At 39.1% G+C, this 24,153-nt stretch overlaps 3 protein-coding genes and 1 non-coding gene across 6 annotated transcripts; 3 read left to right on the top strand and 1 right to left on the bottom strand.

Moving 5' to 3' along the window:
* The first annotated feature begins 171 nt into the window (after positions 1 to 171).
* LOC110825869 (mediator of RNA polymerase II transcription subunit) lies at positions 172 to 5,676 on the top strand. 2 transcript variants are annotated; one of them, XM_088206739.1, is made up of 7 exons: positions 172 to 747; positions 1,359 to 1,429; positions 3,554 to 3,671; positions 3,941 to 4,040; positions 4,608 to 4,665; positions 4,736 to 5,092; positions 5,375 to 5,676. In XM_088206739.1, exons 3-7 carry the CDS (start codon positions 3,636 to 3,638, stop codon positions 5,475 to 5,477), a joined length of 654 nt encoding a protein of 217 aa, XP_088062865.1. In that variant the 5' UTR covers positions 172 to 747; positions 1,359 to 1,429; positions 3,554 to 3,635; the 3' UTR covers positions 5,478 to 5,676. The 2 variants fall into 2 exon arrangements, with proteins under 2 accessions (XP_088062865.1, XP_021912085.2); XM_022056393.2 differs by lacking the exon at positions 1,359 to 1,429 and having other exon boundaries at positions 176 to 747.
* Positions 5,677 to 6,108: 432 nt separating this feature from the next.
* On the top strand, positions 6,109 to 9,005 carry LOC110825862 (Haloacid dehalogenase-like hydrolase (HAD) superfamily protein). Of its 2 annotated transcripts, none has more exons than XM_022056383.2 (11): positions 6,109 to 6,530; positions 6,624 to 6,717; positions 7,023 to 7,067; positions 7,186 to 7,236; positions 7,335 to 7,409; positions 7,505 to 7,538; positions 7,949 to 8,004; positions 8,094 to 8,153; positions 8,339 to 8,398; positions 8,508 to 8,554; positions 8,694 to 8,721. In XM_022056383.2, exons 1-11 carry the CDS (start codon positions 6,151 to 6,153, stop codon positions 8,716 to 8,718), a joined length of 927 nt encoding a protein of 308 aa, XP_021912075.2. In that variant the 5' UTR covers positions 6,109 to 6,150; the 3' UTR covers positions 8,719 to 8,721. The 2 variants fall into 2 exon arrangements, with proteins under 2 accessions (XP_021912075.2, XP_021912074.2); XM_022056382.2 differs by lacking the exon at positions 8,694 to 8,721 and adding an exon at positions 8,867 to 9,005 and having other exon boundaries at positions 6,112 to 6,530.
* A 334-nt stretch (positions 9,006 to 9,339) lies between these two features.
* TRNAN-GUU (transfer RNA asparagine (anticodon GUU)) lies at positions 9,340 to 9,413 on the top strand. Its single transcript has one exon. It is a non-coding gene; the product is annotated as a tRNA-Asn (tRNA).
* A 9,110-nt stretch (positions 9,414 to 18,523) lies between these two features.
* LOC110825397 (linamarin synthase 2-like) lies at positions 18,524 to 20,847 on the bottom strand. The gene is made up of 2 exons (XM_022055844.2): positions 20,324 to 20,847; positions 18,524 to 19,685 (listed from the first exon to the last, which is right to left on the bottom strand). Exons 1-2 carry the CDS (start codon positions 20,826 to 20,828, stop codon positions 18,748 to 18,750), a joined length of 1,443 nt encoding a protein of 480 aa, XP_021911536.2. The 5' UTR covers positions 20,829 to 20,847; the 3' UTR covers positions 18,524 to 18,747.
* Between the last annotated feature and the right edge of the window lie 3,306 nt (positions 20,848 to 24,153).

Raw genomic sequence — 24,153 nt, 5'->3', positions numbered from 1 at the left:
ATTATTATTTTTTAAATTATATATACATTAGAATTATATTATGAACTGGGACAATCTGGTGTTCTAGCATCGCCAGCTCTAGGAAGCAAATCGTGGTGTCATATTCTTGTCCATGCACGACCTTACAATATTCTTCTTCTCCAATCCCTTTTTGTTTTCCCTTGTACCAAACAGAGGGACTCATCCCTTACATAAATCACTTTAATAGTATGTTATACGAAATTAACTTTTGAAGTCTGTATTTAAGTATTACCGCCCTTCATTGTCTACACCAAAAAAGGATCGAAAGATTCAGTATAGAATTTGTTTGAGTTATGTATTCTTTTCGGACAATGGCATATCCTAATTTTATTCAGCATAATAATAATTTTACATAGCTCAATGCCCAAGTCCATTGAACTAAAATTTATCCATTCTTAATCTAAACCAGAGGAACCAAAATCTGACCCCAAACAAAAGGCCCTTTTCCAAGGCCGAATGGCGCCGTTTGAAAGCCTTCTAGTCACTTAATGGCGCTGTTTCGGCAGCTTCTTCTTCGCGTTTGGGCCCTGAAAACGAACAAAAGAGGAGGGTTCTGAAAATGATTTTTTTTTTTAAAAAAAAAATTGAGTGTAGAGAGACGGCTGGAGACTGTGAGAGAAAGGGAAGGCCTAACCGAGAAAGAAAGAGAAATAGAGTAGCAAGGGACTCGACTAGAAAAAAGCAAGAAAGGGTGACCGAGCTTATTCAATTTGGGGTTCTAGTCAGGTATGTTCCTAAAATTCTGCAATCATTTGTAATTGAGGTTTGAAAGCTTTCTATGTATGAAGCTTGGAAGGTGTGTGGTACATTAGAAATGAAGTATGAATGTACTTTAATACGATTTTTCATGTGAAATTGAAACACTTGAAATGTGAAGAACACATTTTAAATGAGTGATGTTTATGGTTCCGTATGTTAGATCATAGGGTGTATTCAATTAGGTCAAAGCTCTTTTACAAATAGGATATATAGTTGATTGAGTGATTGACTTTGAATAATGGTAGTAATGTGAGAGACACGGGGTTGTCATGTGTTTTTGCTAAATGTATGCTTGTTTGGTGATAGCAGTGGGTCTAGGAGATTTGCGTCAGTAACCTGGCATAGGATCATTTACTTTTGTTAGAAATCTAAAAAGGGATCCGAGGATGCCATGGAATAATCTCCTTGGCTCCTCTTACTCTTACGGAAGATATATGTTCGGTATAATGACAAATAGTTTCTTCTAAATTATTTGAATTGTGAAATCCCTTTAAATTCAATGTATGGCCGAAGTATGACTGTAATTGGTTCAGTTTCCTTTACTGATCATAATATTTCAGTCTCTTGACTTATCCTAGGGTGCAATGTGTCTTGCTAAGAAATAAAGCTCAATGATGGCTGTGATGGGGACCCTTCTTCAATGTTTCAGGTTGTCCTTCGTTTTGTCTTAAGAAATGGTTGAATGATTTCTCTAACCTCTTCAAAATGATCCCTATTCTCTTTTAGCATTATTTAGTTCTTTTTTTCAATTTTTAAATCTGCTCATCCACGCCCTAAATATTTTGAAACTTTGGATTTGATTTCGGACTTTATTTTATTTTGTTTCTCCTCAAAATCTGGTTTTACTTCTTCAAAAGGTATTTCAAACCTGTGTTCAGATGTTAACCTTTCTAGATCATTCTCTAGATTTATTTATGCCTCTCTATAGTGCGTTTTAAGTTTCAAGAGCCCAAACTTTTCCCTTCTTCGAGCATAAATGTCTCTGACCTGGTTTTTAAGATTTATTCTTACACTTTGACTACCTGAGTCAAATCTGCCATCCCTTTTATGCATTCTTGGTGTCAAAATATCTCAAACTTAATATAGCACATTTTTTCGGTTCTGTTCTCATACTTCCAACTTCACTGTTTTGAACTCGTGTTTTTAGGATGTTTTTCTTTCCTTAATGCTTCAACCTCAAAGTCAAGGGCTGTTTTGAGTGAGTCTGCTCTTCCCTTTTTTATATGTAGCTTGCGGTCACTTAGCTGCTGATTAAGGGTTTAAAACATGACTGATTTTGCATGCTTGGCTTGTCCATTCAAAGTTTTGCTCGATATCTTTAAACTATATAATGGGTATGCTTTGCCTACTATTTGAGAATGGAGTAGATGAGGAAAATAGGAACTGCTTTTTGGCTTCTGCATTTCTTGTTTTATTGTCCACATGTAAGGTCTACTGCAATGTTGCTTAATGGATTGATACATGTTTTAGGGATGAGACAGTGGAAACCATGAACTATTTTTACTTTTTAGTTTGTGCATGTAGATGCTGTATGGTGTAGTTTGAATTAGAAAACGGACCTAGCACTTGATGTTTGGAAGTAGAATAAATTAAAGGATAAAGACTGTCTACACCTGCTGTTTCAATCTATGGAATAGTAGTTTCTGTTGTTTAAACTGGGAAAATGGTGTTGTTCAATAGGAAAAAGAGAGATTGTTTTGGGGTTATTTAGAATATGATTGATTGGTGAGGATTTTTGGACTCATAAAAGCTTAAACTATTTGTGGTGTACGGTTTCTAATGTATGACATGTTTTCCAAGAAGCTCTTTGGTTTTGCATACAGGATGTTATGAGAGTTTTTAGGTTAAGAGCTGTCGTCGGGTTTTTCCTTTGTTCATTTTGACTTCTAGCTCTATTTTCATATATTTGGTTATTCTTAGCTATCTTTTCTAAAAGCCTATGCCACTAGATGGGTGCTTAATCCCTTCCCATCTAGTTTCTTTTTCCTGACTTAGTATCTCTTTATTATACCAATGCATGTTTTGGCACCTTCCCATCTAGTTTCCTTTTCCAGACTTACTTTCTCTTTATTGTACCAATGCATGTTTTGGCATCTAATTCCATCTTAGACAGATTAGTGGCAACCATTTTTTGCATTTATTGCAAATTCTCATTTTTGCGAAGTTTTGCTCCACTTCACGGTGTAATAGGCATTATTGAGTCTTCACTGGGCTGTATATTCTATATCTATATTTCAATGCAGTTGTGCCAAATGGGTTCATATTGGTAAATTAAATGACATAGGCCGTTGCCATTGTTGGGATTCGATTTCTGCGCTTTGAGAATTGGAGTTGTGGTTATGCCTGACAAAAAATTCAGGCACATGTTTTTCTTAGTTTTTATTTTTGAAAATTTACATATATTTTATTTACAAATGTACAAGGCAGTTAACAGAAATATAGTGAAAATAATGATGAAGTTAGAAAATTTTAAAATTTTAAAATTTTATTTTTGATTTTTATAAATATTTCATTTGTATTTTGATCATTTTATGCTCTCACATACTTCTATGATTAAAAAAATGCATAAACACATTAATTTAGAAAATGAAGACTAGAAAGTATTTTACATAGCGAAAGGATCCTTATCATCTTAATCCTTGTTATCTTAAGAAATCCCATGATGAGTTGCATGTTCTTTTGCTAAAATAGGATATTGTAATTTTTATTTTTCTGTCTTTTTTTTGAAATAGAAGTATAGTATTTTGTAATTTGTGTTTGTCTATTATATCAGATATTTCTAAAGGTACATCAAAAATATTTGTAAAGCTACAAGAATTGGAAGAATTTGGGGGGTGATCTAAAGGAGGGCTTCAATGGAGTGTGTGGTTCAAGGAATTATAGAGACGCAGGTCAATTAAGTGAAAGTTTTTGTTTTCCTTTATGTGCTCTTCTATGGAGTAATATACAGATAGAAAAAGATTGCTATTTTTTGCTTAATATGCTTCATTTGCTGTATAGATGATTGAGCAAAACTTGCAAGAAGAAAACACATTATTTTTCTTTTCTTTTTTAAATATGAAAATGATAATTTATTTTTTGACCTTTCATTTTGTTTTTGTAAAGATGGGATGGAAGGAGAGTTTTTTCAGTATGCAGTTACATAATTTACTCTTTGCAGCATGTTGAGGCCCTAGAGATTCTTCTTCAAGGCCTTTGTGGGGTTCACAGAGAACGCTTGAGGGTGCATGAAATCTGCCTAAAAAGCGGGCCCAACCTTGGTAAGTACAAAATCGTAAATTGAATTCCTGTTTCATGTTCACAGTACTTGGTACAATCTAGAAGGGTGTGTAGAAGAAATTATTTTGTTCAACTGGTATATGCTAATGTGGCCCTTTTATTACTAAAAGAAAAAACTTGACTGATCAGTGTATCAATGGATTGATAATAATGAAAGAACATACGACATTACATTTACTCCTTGCACAAATCAACTCATCGTGCTTGCAGTTTGCATTGATAATGTTCATTGATTTCGTTGAAGGTCCATCTTACTATGGGATATTTTAGTCTCTCATATTGGAAAATTAAGGGCTCAACTGCCGGACAGAAGGATCGGCTACTTTCCATATGTTTTTCCATTACCATGTTGTGATAATTTGTTTTGAGAATGAATGTAATATGAAATCCACGTAGCTAATTTCACCAATTGGTATATCAGAACATGCAATTTTTGGAATCACACGCTTTTTTCTCCATTGACATACAAAACATTCTGATGTATTGTGATCCTTCTACCAATAAGGCTTTATCATCTAACATTTATTCCCATACTTTTTGTTCTCCAGGAGTTGTTTCTTCGGAGGTTAGGCTTTTGTGTGATCTTGAACAGCCTGAACCCACATGGTATGACTTGAAACTAAAGTGTTACAGGCATTTATAATTTGTCTGCTAAAGGAAATTTCTTTATATTTAGGACTGTCAAACATGTTGGAGGCGCAATGCGTGGTGCTGGTGCAGAGCAAATATCAGTTCTGGTAAGGACCATGGTTGAGAGCAAAGTGAGCAAGAATGTTCTCCGCTTATTTTATGCACTTGGCTACAAGTTGGACCATGAGCTTTTGAGAGTGGGATTCGCCTTCCATTTCCAAAGGGGTGCTCAGATCAAGGTTTCTGTGTCATCAATCAATAAGATGCTGAAACTACATGCAACAGACGAGGCTGTGCCGGTAACCCCGGGCATACAGCTAGTTGAAGTGACGGCCCCTGCAACCTCCGAGAATTATGCAGAAGTTGTAGCTGCAGTATCATCTTTTTGTGAATATCTTGCGCCGTAAGTAGTTTTACATCCCCTATAAACTAGTAGCTTTTGGTAGCATTTTACTAAGAATCTAAACATATGCATAATAAAGCTCGAGGACAGTACATAAAATACTTTATTACAGGACTAATAATGTGTATAGACCAGATTAAAAAAGTTTATTCCAAACTTTAATGGTTACAACTTTTGAAACTATTAACCATAGTTCTTTTGAAGCTTTAATGCATAATACAGCATGAAGACTATTATGATAGCTCTTTTGAAATGAAGGGGTGGTTTTCATCTTTTTTCCAGGCTCTTGCATTTGTCGAAACCAGGCATCTCAACAGGCGTTGTCCCGACTGCTGCAGCAGCTGCAGCATCTCTTATGTCCGATGGTGGAGGCACAACCTTGTAGGTAGGTTTTTGTAAATTGCGAGACTTCCAAGTTGTCTAACAGAATGAAGCAAGATGTTATTAGGTTAATTTCATGGAGGAGGAGGAGGAGGAGGAGCAATATTCTTAGTTTGTTTGGGGAGAAAAAAATGAAGAATGGAATTATTAATGAATTAAGTACTTGAATAATTATTTATAATCATTTTAAGCTTATATTCAAATTTCTAAGTTTATTTGATAGATATATGTTGACCTGCACGAACAAAAACATATTATTATTTTATGCACAAGTATTAATTATTATTATTATTATTATTATAAGCAAAGAAATTGAGGAAAATGTCACTGGTCTACGTACATTTTGGCAATATTTTATAATTTTTATTTTATAAATTAATATAAGTATGTATAGTTTAATTTAGAAATACGATTTAAAAATAACAGAAAATATATTTAAACTATATATATGTATTTTAAATTTATCCTCACATTCAATAAAAATAACTACTAAATAAATAATAATCTCCCAGATTAAATCAAATTTTCTTCCTCTCTCTAAATTTCGGCTAGTCGTTAAACTCGTTAAAACGACTCCACTGCTCAATGACCACACCAACCAACCAATGTCCGCCACATGTTACGTCTAAATTCCAACAAAACAAACACTCAAGTAAACTGACACCAAACACTCATCAATGGCGTCTTGTAATTGCATGATGATCCTCTCTCGCTCTTACCTCACCGCTCTCTCTCCTGCTCATTCTTTTTCGTCTTCTTCTCTGGTTTCCTTCAACCCTTTCTCTCGCATTGAACCGCTCCATTTCAGGCCCAGGAGAGGTCATCCTGCATCGAAGCCGCCATTGTCGGTGTCTGCTTCCTGTTCTCTGGAAGCCCTTATATTCGACTGCGACGGCGTGATATTGGAGTCAGAGCACTTGCACCGCCAAGCTTACAACGACGCCTTTTCCCATTTCAATGTTCTTTGCTCTCCTTCCTCGGGCCCTCTCTACTGGGACTCCGATTTCTACGATGTGCTCCAGAATCGAATCGGCGGCGGCAAACCCAAGATGCGATGGTCTCTTCGGTTTATTCTCACTTTTTACGGTCTTTTTTCTTGTTCCAGAATATTCTTTCGTTGATTTTGTTGGGGATATTTGATTGTTCAAAGGTACTTTAAAGAGCACGGTTGGCCGTCTTCAACAATTTTCAGTGAACCTCCTGAAAATGATGCAGACAGGGCCAAGTTAATTGACACTCTTCAGGTACTAATCCTGTTCTTCTTCATCTCAGTTTACTTAAAATTTGACTTCGATTGGTCTTCTTCTCATGTTTCTTCTTTGAGGTTCGAGGAATTTCATATATGTATTCCATGATTTTCCTCAACTTGGAAGAGAGAAATTACGGTGCATATCACATTTAAATTCTCAATTCGAAACTAATGAATATCAACATGGTCTTGTTGAGAGCCAAACTACAATTGTTTAATTTTGAAATTTAAGCATTGTATATGAAGCTCTTTATAATATGTAATTTATACCGTACTATCTGTGTTTCTGTGGTTCTGTAGGATTGGAAAACGGAAAGGTACAAAGAAATAATAAAATCTGGAACTGTAAGGAAACATCCTTTTCTGATATATACTGATTTTCTTGCCGATCTTAGAGTTGTTTATGGAATTGTCCCAATGGGTTACCATTAACAATATCGTAGACCTGTATTGTCTTCACCAGGTGGAACCAAGGCCAGGAGTTTTGAGGTTGATGGATGAGGCGAAGGCTGCTGTAAGGAATTCACTTGTTATTGCTTACCTCCGATTGCATTTTAAAAATCCCTCAAATCTGCTTCTGGTTATCATTCTTGGTACTGCTTGCTGTTACAGGGGAAAAAACTAGCTGTTTGCTCGGCAGCAACCAAGAGTTCAGTTATATTATGCCTTGAAAATCTTATAGGAATGGTAAGCCTTCCAATAGACATCTAACTGTTAAAATCATCCCTTTCTCTGTTCTCACAACATTCATTTATCTATATCTTTCATTTTCCTTTTGCTAGGACCGCTTTCAAAGTCTTGATTGCTTCCTTGCAGGTACATCAACAACTCAAAACTTGATGTTCGGTTATTTCCTTATAATTTTAGTCCTGTAATCTAACATCTCGAGCACTTGGATGTTTGTGTTTCTACCTTGTTGACCTGTACTTCCTCCTTCCTTTGCAGCAAGCATGTTTTCAATGTGTTTCTTGCATACCCGTTCAAATTTGCCTCCTTTTTTATATGATAATATGTGGTGCATTTAAACTAAATTCAGCTGCAAGTTGACTAAACACATTGCACTTACCGGTCATTTTTCTATTACGTTCTAGCTTATTTAAGTAACTTCAAGGGTGCAGCTGTTGTTGTTGATGCACCCATTTTGTTGTTGTTGTTGTTATTATATTGTCTAGCTCATAATTTCTACATAAACTTATTTATGTTTCAAATTTTTTCTCTAATCATAGGCGATGATGTGAAGGAAAAGAAGCCTGATCCTTTGATATATCTAACAGCTGCTGAGGTAGTTGATTTAATTACAATATGGACTGTACTTTTATGGAATTCCCCATTGATCTTCTCTTCGAGCTTATCCATATAAGCTTCTTGCAGAAACTAGGTGTGTCGGGGAAGGATTGTTTAGTGGTGGAGGACAGTGTTATTGGGTTACAGGTAGATATTCTATTCCATATCAGTTACGAGAGAAGATCCTTCATTCTTTTATGATGCAATGGAGGATGTTGCCATTGCTTACTTGTTTATCACACAGTCTCTCTCTCTCTCTCTCTATCTATTTTGCTCTGTATTTTTGTTTCATTTTTTATATCGTTGTTCAATAACCGAGTTTGTTACCGTAGGCAGCAACTCAGGCTGGAATGTCGTGCGTGATTACGTACACATCTTCAACTGCTGACCAGGTAAGGTCTTTGATTTATCCTTCTGTTTTATGATTAACAATTCTGTCCGCGGAATAGTTGGATGTTCTCTTCATGAGTTAAAGCTGCTAATTAAATAAATCATATTCAGGACTTCAAAGATGCTATAGCAATCTATCCGGATCTAACTGACGTGAGGTACTGTGTCTATTTGCATTACATTTCTTTTATTTGTTCCCTTAATTGCTGGACTAGTTTGAACATAGAATTATGTTATTATTTTTAGAATAAATTTTCAATCTCTACCTTAATATCTAATAACTAAATGATGATACAGTATCATAAAAGTAGAAATTGAATGAAAATTGAACCAAACCAAACTACCCCTGGCTAAATAGAGAGATGGGACATAAACCCGAGTCCACCAGGTGCCATAAAAGCGGCTACTGTGATTCAGCTGATATGCTCAGTTGGCAGTTGGTTATTCCGATTTTTCTCCCTTTTTAACAGATTGAAAGACTTGGAGACGTTGCTTCAAAGCGCTGTTACTGCCTGAATTCATAGCAGGTGTTGTAAAGTTTGGTTGGCTAATTGAATGTTGATTAAATGTAATATATTTTTAAACAATTAATTTATATTTTGAAAGATATGAGAGAGCATATCTAAATTTATTAAATGCAATGTTTATGGATAATCAAATGCCAGTTTTGGTTATTGTTCTAACCTCATCAAATTTTGATTAAATGAAAAACTCATTTATAAAAAGTAAGGCATCTGTTCATGCAGAATATTAAACGATTCTCTTTGTTTTCAATTAAGATACTTCAAAGAGCAAATCATAACTAATCATGCGTTAATGACATAGATTAGATTCATAATGTTTTTACCTAATATATCTTAAATCAAAAACTGCTCCTTTTTTGGTTTTGTATCTGAGATTAAAAATCTAGTCCAATTTTTCCGTTTTAATTATTTCTACCAAAGCTGGAATAGCTCAGTTGGCTAGAGCGTGTGGCTGTTAACCACAAGGTCGGAGGTTCAAGCCCTCCTTCTAGCGCTGCGCTTTCTTTTAACATAATTTTTACCCTCTCAGCAAACAAAATTTCCCAGTTTAGGGGATTTTATTTGCTCGGTGGAGTCTCTACAAGTGCTCTCTCTGAAAGACACACACCATGACGCCCGAAAAGTTATTCACACACATGCCTTGGCATCTACACAAATATTAAGGGTCTTTAAGCAATTCTGTAGCGCCTGGACCGAGGAGGAAAAAAAAAAAAGCCACGTCAGCAGGCCCGGTCAGCAGTCCCGGCCAACCGGGACTTGCCACGTGGCAAAACCACGTCGTGCCAAAAAGGGCCACGTTGGCGATCCGCGTGGGCGCGATCGGACGACCCAGATTTAATCAAAAACGGACGGTCCAGATTAAAACAAAATGGACGGCTGAGATCAAAAGTCAAGGGGTTATAAATAGAACCCCCACACCAGACCACAAACCCTAACCGCCTGCCACTCGCCGGAGAAGACGAACCAGAAGCCGGCCGCCGCCACCCGCCGCCGCACCGGAGGAACTTCCGACCGCCGATCGAGGTAAATTTCGTACCCCCGACTCGTTTTTCCACGCTGATTCCTCCTGTGGCCAAATCGGAGCCAAAATTCTGGCCAAACGGCCGGAATGCACGGCCGAAGCCCAGCGGCGCTGCCGCGCCCTTCTCGGTTTTTGCCTCCGATGAGGCCATTCCCGGCCTCCGTTTGATGCAATTTTTGTATCACCGTGATCACCACTCTTTTCTCTACAGGTTGACCGGAGGCGAATCACCAAAACACGAACCTCGCCGGAGAGCCGCCGCACCCGAAAGCGCCGCCGCCGGTAAGCTCCGTTTTTTCGTGATTTTTTGGCCCCCCGAGGGCCCTAGGGTTGTTTTCTCGCAGGGACCGATGCGAGTGTGGCCGAATTCGGCCGGAAACGGCCGAAAACAGCCAACCCGAGGCGAATCGCTGCTGCCAGTGGCGGCGCCGGCGCCGGAGCACGGCGGAGCCGCCGTGCCGGAGTTGCGATTAGGGCCGAAAGGGGCCCTGGGCCTAATTTGGGATTTTTTTGGAACACGTGCAGGTACCAGTAGTGCGTTTCAGTTCTCCGAGGAAAATTCAGGGAAAATTAGGGACAGCCTGCAAGCGCACTGTGAAGCCGTGTTCGGACCCCGAAACGAGTAAGAACCCCTCACCCTATTTCCTATCACGGTTTTAATGTTCAATAAATGATAAAACGGTATTTCATGAATCAACGAATGTGTGAAATTGCTTAAGGTCGCTAATGGAGCCCGAGTCTAGTGTGTTTGTCGGTTAACTGTTATTTGGCCTGTTTTACAGTTTTAAATGCAGCATGAGGTTCGATATTTTCATTTTATAATTTCGTGTGCATATTTTACTGTTTTATTGATTATGGATTAAACGACCGGGATATTGATGCTGTATGTTGTCTGCTTAGCATAAATTATCGTTTTGCTTACTTGTACGTGGATTAATGATGCTGACTGAGGAAAAAGAGAATGAACAATTATGTAAATGGATAATGGTATAATGTGGTCAGCCTTACTAGATATCCTGGGAGATGGTGGACGGACCGGGTCCGTAGGGAACCCTACCGGGATTGTGGTCTCCCATACCGGACGTGGTATGGAGATCTTATGTGTTTTGGCGCTCATACCGGACGGGTATGGGGACGACCCGTTTCACCCTCATACCGGACGGGATAATGAGGTCTATGGTTTGGCGCCCATACCGGACGGGGTATGGGGACGGCCTGGAATTTGATTTCAAGTGTTAAGGATTAACGGGTAGCGGGACCCCTATGGATCCCCATGGATACTAGTGGGCTGGTGAATTAGGAAAATATGTTGTGTAACGATTGAATTACGAAAAGTGTGATAGGTATTATGTTATACAGTTCATATATATATGTTTCCATGATGATGATGATGTTATTGCTTTCGTATATTGTTTTATGAATTTCACCGAGGTAAGTAAATGGTAAAGGTTTTATTTATCGATAAAAGGATTTGTTGTAAATTATGCTCCATTGGTTGTTTTGTGTTTTCTACCCACCTTTACCTCCGTGACGGTGAGATATCGTGATGTCTTTACTGGGCTAGTGTAGCTCATTCCTTATTTAATCATTTCAGATCAAGAGGACATCGTTCCCGAGCCGATTCCGCAGGAGGACGACGAAGGGGACGCCTAAAGACTCCATAGTCACATTCGTAGTTTTTACTTTCAAGTTTCTCCTTTAGGTAGTTTAATCCTTTATATTTTGTGAGCACGTTTCGGTTTCAGTGTAAGGGATGTTATTCAAATTTTGACATCGCTTCCGCATTTGATATTTTTGAATATAAAATTCCATTTTAAATTTCCGAGGCTGCTACAGTTGGTATCAGAGCCGCATTTCCTCGGACCCATCCCTTACACAATAGTGCCTTAGAGTAATACTCACCCATATGTCGTTACTCAATCATTCCTTGTGAAAACGAGTACACGGGAATGAGGAGAGGAAGACCCCCACTAAACCAAGTGGCCCAAGATAATTCGCTTCGGGAGGATTTAAACAGACTATTTGAGATGGTGGAGGCTCTCGTAGCTGCCCAGCAAAGGCAAGAGGAGAGAAGGGAGTTACCCGGACCTCCTTTGCTAGCACAGGTTGAGCCCCCGCTACAGCAGGCTGATCCCGAGCCACCCCGGCAGGAGCCTGTTCCTCCACAGTACCACCCGGCGCCACAGCCGCGGTACGACCCTGTACCACAGCCACGGTACCAGCAGGCGCCGCCACAGCACATTCCAGTACCCCCACCACATCAGCAGGTGCCACCACAGGGTCCCCCAGTTAACCCTCAGCTGGCCCAAGTCCCTCTACCTCGGGACCCCTCTCCTTCCTTGATCGACCCCGGCTTCATAGAGAGGTACAGAAGACTGAACCCTTCTACTTTTGCAGGGGGATCCTCTTTTGAAGAGGCCCAATACTGGCTGACAGAGACTGAAAGAGATTTCGAGACCTTGGGAGTAGTTCTTGAGCAGAGGGCTGCCATTGCCTCCTACATGCTGGTAGGGGAGACATTGCTAGGAGAGGTTATCTACAGGGCATGTGCCGTGGAGATAACATATAGGAAATTGATGGTAGACCTGATAGGGTTAGACACAGGGGATTTTGATGTAATCCTAGGAATGGATTGGCTAGCGGTGTATCATGCCACCATAGACTGCTTTAACAAAAAGATTGTATTTAATCCTCCCAACGAGGAACCATTTACAAGTTAATAAAATTATTCGGTACTGATTTCCCCTAATGGCAAATTCTTTTCTTCTTAATTCCCAATGCCTTAATATTGTATTTTCTCTAACTAGGTAAACCCAAGAAAGAAGTTGTATCCAAGAGATTCCAGTAGTCCGAGACTTTCCAGACGTATTTCCGGATGAACTGCCCGGTCTACCAAGGGACAGAGAGGTCGAGTTCACCATAGACTTACAGCCAGGAACCCAGCCCATCTCGGTAGCTCCTTACCGAATGAGCCGCATCGAGATGGAAGAGCTAAGGAAACAAATCACTGAGCTACAAAACAGTGGTTTCATTAGACACAACATTTCCCCATGGGGTGCCGGGGTTACTTTTGCAAAGAAAGGGGATGGAACGTTGAGACTGTGCATTGATTATAGAAGGATAAACAAGGTAACAATTAAGAACAAGTACCCTCTTCCCCGGATTGATGACCTTTTCGATCAGTTGCAGGGTGCACAGATCTTTTCTAAAATAGATCTACGATCAGGTTACCATCAGGTAAAAGTGAGAGCAGAAGACATCCCCAAGACGGCATTCCGAACCAGGTACGGACACTATGAGTTCCTGGTTATGCCGTTTGGGCTAACCAACCCCCCCGGCCATCTTTATGGATCTAATGAACAGAATCTTCAGAGAATTCTTGGACCAATTTGTCATCGTGTTCATCGATGATATCTTAGTCTACTCAAAAAGTAGGGAAGAGCATGCTCATCATCTTGCCCAAGTCCTACAGGTACTCAGAGAAAAGAAGTTGTATGCGAAGTTGAGCAAGTGTGGATTTTGGCTCGAACAAACCGCCTTCCTAGGACATGTTATATCGAAGGAAGGGGTGTCGGTGAACCCCGAAAAGGTTGAAGCGGTACTTGGTTGGGAAAAGCTGACAACAGTTAAGGAAATTCGCAGTTTCCTAGGGATGGCAGGTTATTACCGCCGGTTTGTCGAAGGGTTCTCTAGTCTAGCAGCTCCTCTAACCCGACTCACAAAGAAGAATGCAAGGTTTGAATGGAATGAGAACTGCGAGAAGAGTTTTTCAGAGTTGAAGAAGCGACTGACTACTGCACCAGTGCTGGCTCTACCGAGTGGATCAGGAGGGTACACAGTTTATAGTGATGCCTCCTATCTGGGCCTGGGTTGTGTCCTAATGCAGCATGGAAAGGTTATAGCATATGGATCTAGACAGCTAAAGAATCATGAGAAGAACTATCCTACCCATGACTTGGAGCTTGCCGCCATCATACACGCCTTGAAAACCTGGCGCCATTATTTGTATGGAGAGACATTTCAGATCTACACCGATCATAAAAGTTTGAAGCATATCTTCACCCAGAAGGATCTCAACATGCGTCAGAGGAGGTGGATGGAACTCCTTAAGGACTATGATTGTGACATCCTATACCATCCAGGTAAGGGCAACGTAGTGGCCGATGCCCTCAGCAGGAAAAGTGCAGGCACCCTAGCCCATCTGATGGTTTCAGAATGTAGGTCCATTGGGGCTACACAGCAGGTTCGCCTGTGAGACCTGAAGAGAGTCACATGTTTGGGCCACCTAGCAGTCCAACCCGAGTTAATCCAAAGAATAAAGGAAGCTCAGTCAGTCGACCCCGCCCTAGTAACCCGCAAGAAGATTGCATAACAGGGAGTGAGCTCAGAATTTCAGATCTCTGCCGACGGATTGATTCGTTTCAGGGATAGAGTGTGTGTCCCAGACGACAGTGAGTTAAGAAGAGACATCATGACAGAGTCCCATAGTTCAAGGTTCGCCATGCATCCAGGAAGTACGAAAATGTACCAAACTATGCGACCTCGGTTCTGGTGGAATGGGATGAAGAGAGATATAGCCGACTTTGTATCTAAGTGCTTGGTATGTCAGCAGGTCAAAGCAGAACATCAACGCCCGGGCGGGTTACTTCAGCCTTTACCGATTCCAGAGTGGAAGTGGGAACATATCACCATGAACTTCGTATCGGGACTACCCAAGGCACGATCGGGACATGATGCTATATGGGTAATTGTTGACCGACTCACTAAGTCTTCCCACTTCCTGGCCATCAGAATGACTGATCCCTTGGACAAGTTGGCAAGAATGTATATCCGGGAGGTAGTCAGACTACATGGAGTTCCAGTAACAGTGGTATCCGACAGGGATCCCAGATTCACTTCTCGGTTTTGGAATAGTTTCCAGCAAGCTATGGGAACAAAGCTGTCTCTTAGTACTGCTTTCCACCCCCAAACCGATGGACAATCAGAGAGGACAATTCGTACGCTGGAGGATATGCTCCGAGCTTGTGTCTTTGACTCCGCGGGCCATTGGGACGATCACCTACCCCTGATAGAGTTTGCTTACAACAACAGTTACCAAGCAAGCATCGACATGGCCCCATACGAGGCGCTATACGGGCGTCCGTGCAGGTCGCCGATCTGTTGGGAGGAAGTGGGCGATAGAAGATTGTTTGGGCCGGATTTGGTAGAAAAAACCACGTCCAAGATAGTTAAGATCAAGAAGAACATCCAGACAGCTCAGAGTAGGCAGAAGAGTTATGCCGATACCCGGAGAAGAGACCTGGCCTTTGAGAAAGGCGACCGGGTGTTTCTTAAAGTCACCCCCTTCAAGGGAATTAGTAGGTTCGGCAGGAGGGGAAAATTAAACCCCAGATATACTGGACCCTTTGAAATCTTAGACAAGATTGGTACCACTGCCTACAGACTTGCACTGCCTCCTGAGCTCTCCTGGGTTCATAATGTGTTTCATGTATCTATGCTACGTAAGTACAATCCGGACCCTTCTCATGTCTTGGCTCACGAACCGCTTCCACTCTGAGAGGACTTGTCTTATGAAGAAGTACCGGTCAGTATCACGGACCGAGAAAGCAGAATACTTCGCAACCGGGAAATATCATTTGTAAAAGTCATGTGGCAGAACCACACGCCCAGGGAGGCAACTTGCGAACTGGAATCAGAATTTAGGGCCCAATATCCCCATCTGTTTGATCAAGAGTAATGAGGCAAATTTGGGGACCAAATTTCTTTATGGGGGGGAGAGTTGTAGCGCTCGGACCGAGGAGGAAAAAAAAAAAGCCACGTCAGCAGGCCCGGTCAGCAGTCCCGGCCAACCGGGACCTGCCACGTGGCAAAACCACGTCGTGCCAAAAAGGGCCACGTTGGCGATCCGCGTGGGCGCGATCGGACGACCCAGATCAAGCGTGCGATCGGACGGCCCAGATTTAAACGCACGGACGGCCCAGATTTAATAAAAAACGGACGGCCCAGATTAAAACAAAATGGACGGCTGAGATCAAAAGGCAAGGGGTTATAAATAGAACCCCCACACCAGACCACAAACCCTAGCCGCCTGCCACTCGCCGGAGAAGACGAACCAGAAGCCGGCCGCCGCCACCCGCCGCCACACCGGAGGAACTTCCGACCGCCGATCGAGGTAAATTTCGTACCCCCGACTCGTTTTTCCACGCTGATTCCTCCTGTGGCCAAATCGGAGCCAAAATCCCGGCCAAACGGCCGGAATGCACGGCCGAAGCCCAGCGGCGCCGCCGCGCCCTTCTCGGTTTTTGCCTCCGATGAGGCCCTTCCCAGCCTCCGTTTGATGCAATTTTTGTATCACCGTGATCACCACTCTTTTCTCTACAGGTTGACCGGAGGCGAATCACCAAAACACGAACCTCGCCGGAGAGCCGCCGCACCCGAGAGCGCCGCCGCCGGTAAGCTCCGTTTTTCCGTGATTTTTTGGCCCCCCGAGGGCCCTAGGGTTGTTTTCTCGCAGGGACCCATGCGAGTGTGGCCGAATTCGGCCAGAAACGGCCGAAAACAGCCAACCCGAGGCGAATCGCCGCTGCCAGCGGCGGTGCCGGCGCCGGAGCACGGCGGAGCCGCCGTGCCGGAGTTGCGATTAGGGCCGAAAGGGGCCCTGGGCCTAATTTGGGATTTTTTTGGAACACGTGCAGGTACCAGTAGTGCGTTTCAGTTCTCCGAGGAAAATTCAGGAAAAATTAGGGACAGCCTGCAAGCGCACTGTGAAGCCGTGTTCGGACCCCGAAACGAGTAAGGACCCCTCATCCTATTTCCTATCACGGTTTTAAAGTTCAATAAATGATAAAACGGTATTTCATGAATCAACGAATGTGTAAAATTGCTTAAGGTCGCTAATGGAGCTCGAGTCTAGTGTGTTTGTCGGTTAACTGTTATTTGGCCTGTTTTACAGTTTTAAATGCAGTATGAGGTTCGATGTTTTCATTTTATAGTTTCGTGTGCATATTTTACTGTTTTATTGATTATGGATTAAATGACCGGGATATTGATGCTGTATGTTGTCTGCTTAGCATAAATTATCGTTTTGCTTGCTTGTACGTGGATTAATGATGCTGATTGAGAAAAAAGAGAATGAACAATTATGTAAATGGATAATGGTATAATGTGGTCAGCCTTACTAGATATCCTGGGAGATGGTGGACGGACCGGGTCCGTAGGGAACCCTACCGGGATTGTGGTCTCCCATACCGGACGGGGTATGGAGATCTTATGTGTTTTGGCGCCCATACCGGACGGGGTATGGGGACGGCCCGTTTCACCCTCATACCGGACGGGGTAATGAGGTCTATGGTTTGGCGCCCATACCGGACGGGGTATGGGGACGGCCCTGGAATTTGATTTCAAGTGTTAAGGATTAACGGGTAGCGGGACCCCTATGGATCCCCATGAATACTAGTGGGCTGGTGAATTAGGAAAATATGTTGTGTAACGATTGAATTACGAAAAGTGTGATAGGTATTATGTTATACAGTTCATATATATATGTTTCCATGATGATGATGATGTTATTGCTTTCGTATATTGTTTTATGAATTTCACCGAGGTAAGTAAATGGTAAAGGTTTTATTTATCGATAAAAGGATTTGTTGTAAATTATGCTCCATTGGTTGTTTTGTGTTTTCTACCCACCTTTACCTTCGTGACGGTGAGATATCGTGATGTCTTTACTGGGTTAGTGTAGCTCATTCCTTATTTAATCATTTCAGATCAAGAGGACATCGTTTCCGAGCCGATTCCGCAGGAGGACGACGAAGGGGACGCCTAAAGACTCCATAGTCACATTCGTAGTTTTTACTTTCAAGTTTCTCCTTTAGGTAGTTTAATTCTTTATATTTTGTGAGCACGTTTCGGTTTCAGTATAAGGGATGTTATTCAAATTTTGACATCGTTTCCGCATTTGATATTTTTGAATATAAAATTCCATTTTAAATTTCCGGGGCTGCTACAAATTCAGTAATGATAAAAAAACAATTAAATCTCTCTATATATTTCATATCATCCCTTCGTATCCATATCCATATATATATATATATATATATATATGTATAGAAACATGAAGTAACAATATTTCTGTTGGTTGATTATTATTATTTTATTTTGGGTGGGGAAGCAAGTAGAGTAGTACATCTTCCACGTTATACAAATTTGACTAATTCTAGTTTCAAACTCACATTTTATAGGTCGGGAGATTCTCCGCTTCGTTGATTCTTTTGGAGATCTGGGGGGACACCCTCCATTTGTCTATCACAAACATATGCTCAAATAGAACAAGCCTGAGATATGAAAACGTGCACCTTTTGCTTCTGCTCTTTTTCCAATTTGTGGGGCTCTGACGAATTAGTTTTTTGACGGAATACTTCGTACTTAGTTCTTGGGTGCTGCTGCAGTTGTTATGACTCTCAAATTTTTATTTTTCTTCAAGTTTAAAATGAAAATTTTCCCTAAAAGAAATAAATATTTCTTTAAAAAGTAATTGCATTTCATTAATCATTAATCATTAATCATTAATCATACTTTTAAAAAACAAATGCAGCATATAACCCACAACAATCCGAAGTAAGATCACATCTTGTAGGAGACAAAACACAGAAATCATTCAAAAAAAAAAAAAAAAAAATCAAAGCAAAGCCTCTGGTCCTTCCAAGTGCAAAGCAAAATCTCCATCAAATGAAGCCTTGCCTTGCCGTAAATACGTATAATGAATTCGAATATACGTACCCATATCTCCCTGTTGTAAGCATGTTCATCAATGTATGAAATCCATAATGAATCTATCAAGATTGTCATAAGATGATCCTCCCAAACTGGTCGATTCTTCTGCTTTCTTTTTCCATTCTTGAGCTTTCTTCCTCATTTCCTCCCCTTTCTTGCCCCCCATCATCTCCTTCACCAGCTCCTCAACTTCCTTCCTCCTCACATCTCGATCGATCTCCATGCCAATCCCCCACACGTTGCATGCAAAGTAACAGTTTGTCGGCTGTTCGTCGAAGAAAGGCCAGCATATCACCGGCGCACCACCACAAACACTTTCCAGCATCGAATTCCAGCCGGAATGCGTCAAGAAAGCCCCCGTCGACCGATGAGCGAGAACCTTGTCTTGGGGGCACCAACTCACAATCAACCCTCTCCCTTTAATCTCCTCGTAGAACTTCTCAGATAAGATTGCAGAGCCATTGCCAGTACCCTTTACAATATCCGGCCTTATCACCCACAAAAACGGGTGTTTGCTGTTGGCGAGACCCCATGCGAACTCCTGAAATTGTTGGTTGGACATGACAGTGATGCTCCCGAAACTGACAAAGAGAATGGAGTTGGGTTCCCTCTTGTCGAGCCAGTCGAGGCAGGCGGAGTCCTCTTTCCAGAGACTGGATCTCATTGACTTGGTTTGGCTGAGTGCAGGGAGCTGCTTCTCGAGCAAGGAAAAAGGACCGATGGTATAGATGTTGGGAAAGAAGTTGGTGGCGATGACGTCGAGGACTTGATGCTCGATTGCATCGAAAGTGTGGAAGATGATGGCAGAGGCTTTTATACAGCTTCGGGTCTCGTCGCCCATGAAGTTCAGCATAATATCTTCGCGATCGGCGGTTCTAATCAGGGTTGGGAAATCTTTCAGCCGGATGTTGCTCATGCCTGGGACGAAATCAATTGGTTCGTCTAGACTACCGTCGCTGATGAGGTTTTCATCTGAGAAAGAGATATTTTTAAAGTAAAAGTTTGTATATTCTTGAAACTAAATTTTACGTAAATACTAAACATAATACATCGTCACACATATCTTAGACGAGAATATATTGAAGTATAACTATGTCATGCCCACAAATTGTAGAGAAAATGAGATGATAATTATTGAGCTAATCAATGGTTCGTATCAAGGAAATATTATCGTGCCATGCATCAGAAAATTTATGTACTTAAGTCAATGTAAAATGTAAATATCCATGCCTTCTATATGTGATTAAAATTACCCAAAGAGACCTATAAAATGGTGTTTAGGAGGTATACATACGCATTGGTCCTCTTCGTGGGCTTTGGAGTATACGTAAATATCCATATATATATATATATATAAATTACGTATATGCATGTATGTATATATAGACACACACTAGATTACATGCATTTAAGGTCATTGTGAATATCACCCACGCTTAGTTTGCATAGTGGGATTGGTCCTCTTCTTGGGTTTCAAAATGCTAATTAAACTGGAGTCTTCTATGTTAGAAAGCATATAAATATACACACACACATATATATATATATAAATATATTATATATGAAAAGGTATAGTGTATATAATGTAGAAAATTTGGGAAATTAAGTACCCTTGAATGGAACAAAGCCTCTATCTATAAGTTCCTTGAAGTAAAAATACCCAATGAAGCCACAAGCGGAGGCAGTCCAAAGAGAAACCCCAGGAACACCAAGTTCATGAGCAGCTTCAATGGCGAAGTTCATGAGACCATCGGCGATAATGCAGGTGATCGGAGGTGATCCCGGCGTGGAACCCAGCTTAGCCAGCAGCTCCCTAAACGGAGCCAAGCAATTCTTGCTGATGGAAGCGGATAGAGCCCAGAGATCCTGAGTCTCATCCCGATCCGACGGGGGCAACCCATCGGTTATAGTCCTGAAACAGAAATCAGGAAGACCCTTAACAAAGTCAGGCCCTTTAGATCTGACCCAACGATTGTGATTGTATTCAGTGTTGACGAAGGTTATGTGAGTCCCACCTCTGGAGTGTAAAAGCTTGGCAAACTGCATCAAAGGGCTGATGTGCCCTTGTGAAGGGTAGGGCACAAAGACTACGTGGGGTTTGCCAAGGGAACCCATAAAGACTAGTTGGGTTATATTTCTCTTCTTGTTTTTTGAGGAAATGATTGTGTGGGTTGTGTGTATTTATAGGTGTAAGGAACGATTTAATTAGTGATGAAGGTGGCCATCGAAATTGATCGTTGAAAGGAGAAAATTGATTTCAAAATTAGTATTCATGTTGGCTTCCAATTATTATAACTCCTCCAAGAAAAAAACAATTCTTTAACAAGGGAGATAAAGAATAGGAAATCGAGAATCCAAGGATATTCTAGTGAAGTTGATCCATGGTTTTTGCTTAATTTTCTTTTTCTTTTATTGAGTGCAACTGTATGTTTGTACCAGCAGGTAGATATTTAATCACTCCAAGTATGTTTATGTATGTATGTATATATATATATATATATATATATACACGCTTCATTTCCAACTCTTTTAATTATCTATGGGTTTGGTATATGAGTACTAATTAAACTTCAAATTTAATAAAAATAAAAATAATAATTAATTACTTTTAAGAATATCAATGAATTATTTAACAGAATGTATATAATAGATTCTTCTGTGTGTGTGAATAAGGAGATTGCGTTATCATTTGTAATATTATTATATAAATATGCTAATACATTTTATATAAATATAATTGCTAATACATTTTTCATCAAAAAATATCAACCTCATTTGTGGTATTATAGTAGAGTGCCCAAATACTTTTTGATGAGTGAGAAAATAATCATATGGTTAGACATTATAATTTTTTTTGTATAAAAATTAACAGCACATACCAGCTAGGGTAGCTTTTTAAAATACATGTATATATATATATATATATATATGAGAATAATAAGAGTTTTACCAAAAAAAAAATAAACTTTGAATACAACCAAAAATAAAATATATAAAAAAAAAGAAGCAATTATACAAGTGGGTTCACTTTGAAGGGGCAAAAGACTGAAAGATTCAAAAGCCACCCACCTTGTGGATTATTAAAAAAAAAAGTAAATTTGAATCCGTGAGCTCTCACCAAAAGAAAAGAAAGTGTTATTACCATTACCGGTACATGTTTTTGTGGACAGAATGCGTATATACGCCGTGCATGATTATTGTCATTGGAAAAACCAGAAACATACTGAAAATAGCAAATGAGATTAGAGAAACCATTGGGGTTCCAGAGGTAGTACGTAATTTAATTACCATGCACGTGCATACGGTTGTCGGAAGATGTTTCTAGAAGGAATTACTTAAATTCCTAGCAGCCTACCAAACACTCTTGTTACTGGGAAGGTGTAATGTGATTTAGTCATTGGGAGGAGTTAATTTCCATGGTATATGTCATTTCTTTTCAAAATTATTGACGTGCGTTGACCTTCTTTGACTTCTGAATTTATAATTTATAATTTATAAAAATAATAAATAAATAAATAAAAACACACAATTAGATCCTTACAAGCCGCCAATTCAAAATATGAGAACATAATGTAATTGTTTTATATATATATATATAATAAAAAATAATTATATTCAAAACATCTAGTTTGGAAGCTAGTGGCTGCTGTTTTTTGTTTTTTGTTTTTCCGCCCTCAACTTCAACATGTTACTTGTAATTTAATTAAATAAAATATTTTTTAAATTTACTTCTTCCCTTAAATTAAGCATCTTTTATTAATATCAAAATATAAATTAAATTATGAATCATACATATTAAAAAATTGGTAAAAATGAATTATGATTTAATTACAAAACTAACCCTCTACTTTTAAGTATTTACACTGTGTGATCCTTTGTTTAATATTTCAATAATCATCGCAACTTGTGGAAGGAATAAAAAAATTTATTAAAAAAAAAAAAAAAATCACAAGTGTATATTTTTATTTTACATGTGCAAGAATATATATATAAAATATAATATAACCACAATATACTAGAAGTTTGATTTTTAGAAATTAGGAGTTGTGTTACAATAAATTTAATCAAAGAACGAAATCACTTAAAATGATTTTGTTTTTTCAAAAAAAAAAAAAAAGTTATATAATATAGACCTTTATATGGGTTTAAATTAATGTATTTTAAATTTTATTGGAATTACTAAAATTAAATTTTATTGTCTACTATTGTGCAAAATTCCACGTAATACAGTCTATATATATATATATATATATATCAATCTTAATTTTAAGATTTGTTTTAAACATGTATAATCCAATTTCAGTTCAAATCTTAATTTTATATATAATATGGATTAAAGTAAAATAAAAATCTTGAAGAAAATATATTGTATTTCTAAGCTAGTTCTATGTTTAGTTCAAGTTAACGATTCTCCATTCATACGTGATTAAAATGTAAATAAAATTAGTTAAGTTATGTTTGAAAATACATAAATTATGATAAAATTATAAATATTAAATAATCAATTTAGATCAACAAATAAATATTAAAATTATGTTCCAATTAATGGGAATTAGCTTGTGTAGTGTGACAAGTGAAACATCACAGCCTTGCATATGCATGTGACTAAATTATTAAATCCTAATACTTAACATTAGTTTTTGAGTTGATTTCCCATATACTAATCGTGTTTTATTCCTTCCATGTATATAATTATTATTTTAAAAAAATAAAATTTGAACCAAACTCAATATATGATAATTTTATAAGGGAATTTACATTCAAATTGTACCTAGTTTTGCATGTGAAGTTCATTGATTTTTCTGGGTTTACTTCAAATATAATCTTAAATATTTAAATTGTTAGATCAAAACTAGGTAAAGTAACATAAAAATTATTAATTATAAAACTCTTGTGCTTTAAAACTATAGATGATAACATAACTTTGGAAATCACAAATGGGTAGATTAATATTGATAAAATAATATCCTGTAACTCAGTAGATAAAATACATTATACAATCTGTTCGAAGGATTAACGAGTGGCTTTGGTAATGAACGTTCTTAAACCAAAAATTAATATTATTGAATCGAATAAATTCAATAATAAATGTCTAGATGCATTCCGGTATTTTTACCTTAAAATAAAATTAATTATTACAAATTTTTTCTTAAATTAAAGTTGCTACAAAATTAAATACAGATGAAAAAATATTTTGTCGGCGTTGACTTAAAATCCAGGCTATACTGCAGTGTGCAATGAATGATTTAGAGGGCGTCGAAGTTGGTAGTTGAAAAAGGAAAACGTGATCAGGAAAGTAGTTCCAGGTTGGTTTCATCAGCTGAGAACGTGCAACTTGGGAGTCATAGGTTTTCCTATATTATTATTATTATTATTATTATTAGCCACAAGTACTAGGTGTTTGTGTGTGTGTGTATACATATATATATATATATATATA

This window comes from Carica papaya, chromosome 6 (assembly GCF_054855325.1).
Source record: "Carica papaya isolate Zhongbai chromosome 6, ASM5485532v1, whole genome shotgun sequence".
In the NCBI taxonomy this organism is placed as follows: domain Eukaryota; kingdom Viridiplantae; phylum Streptophyta; class Magnoliopsida; order Brassicales; family Caricaceae; genus Carica; species Carica papaya.
Note: the sequence above shows the minus strand (reverse complement) of the source record. Positions and strands in the feature narration are given on the sequence as shown.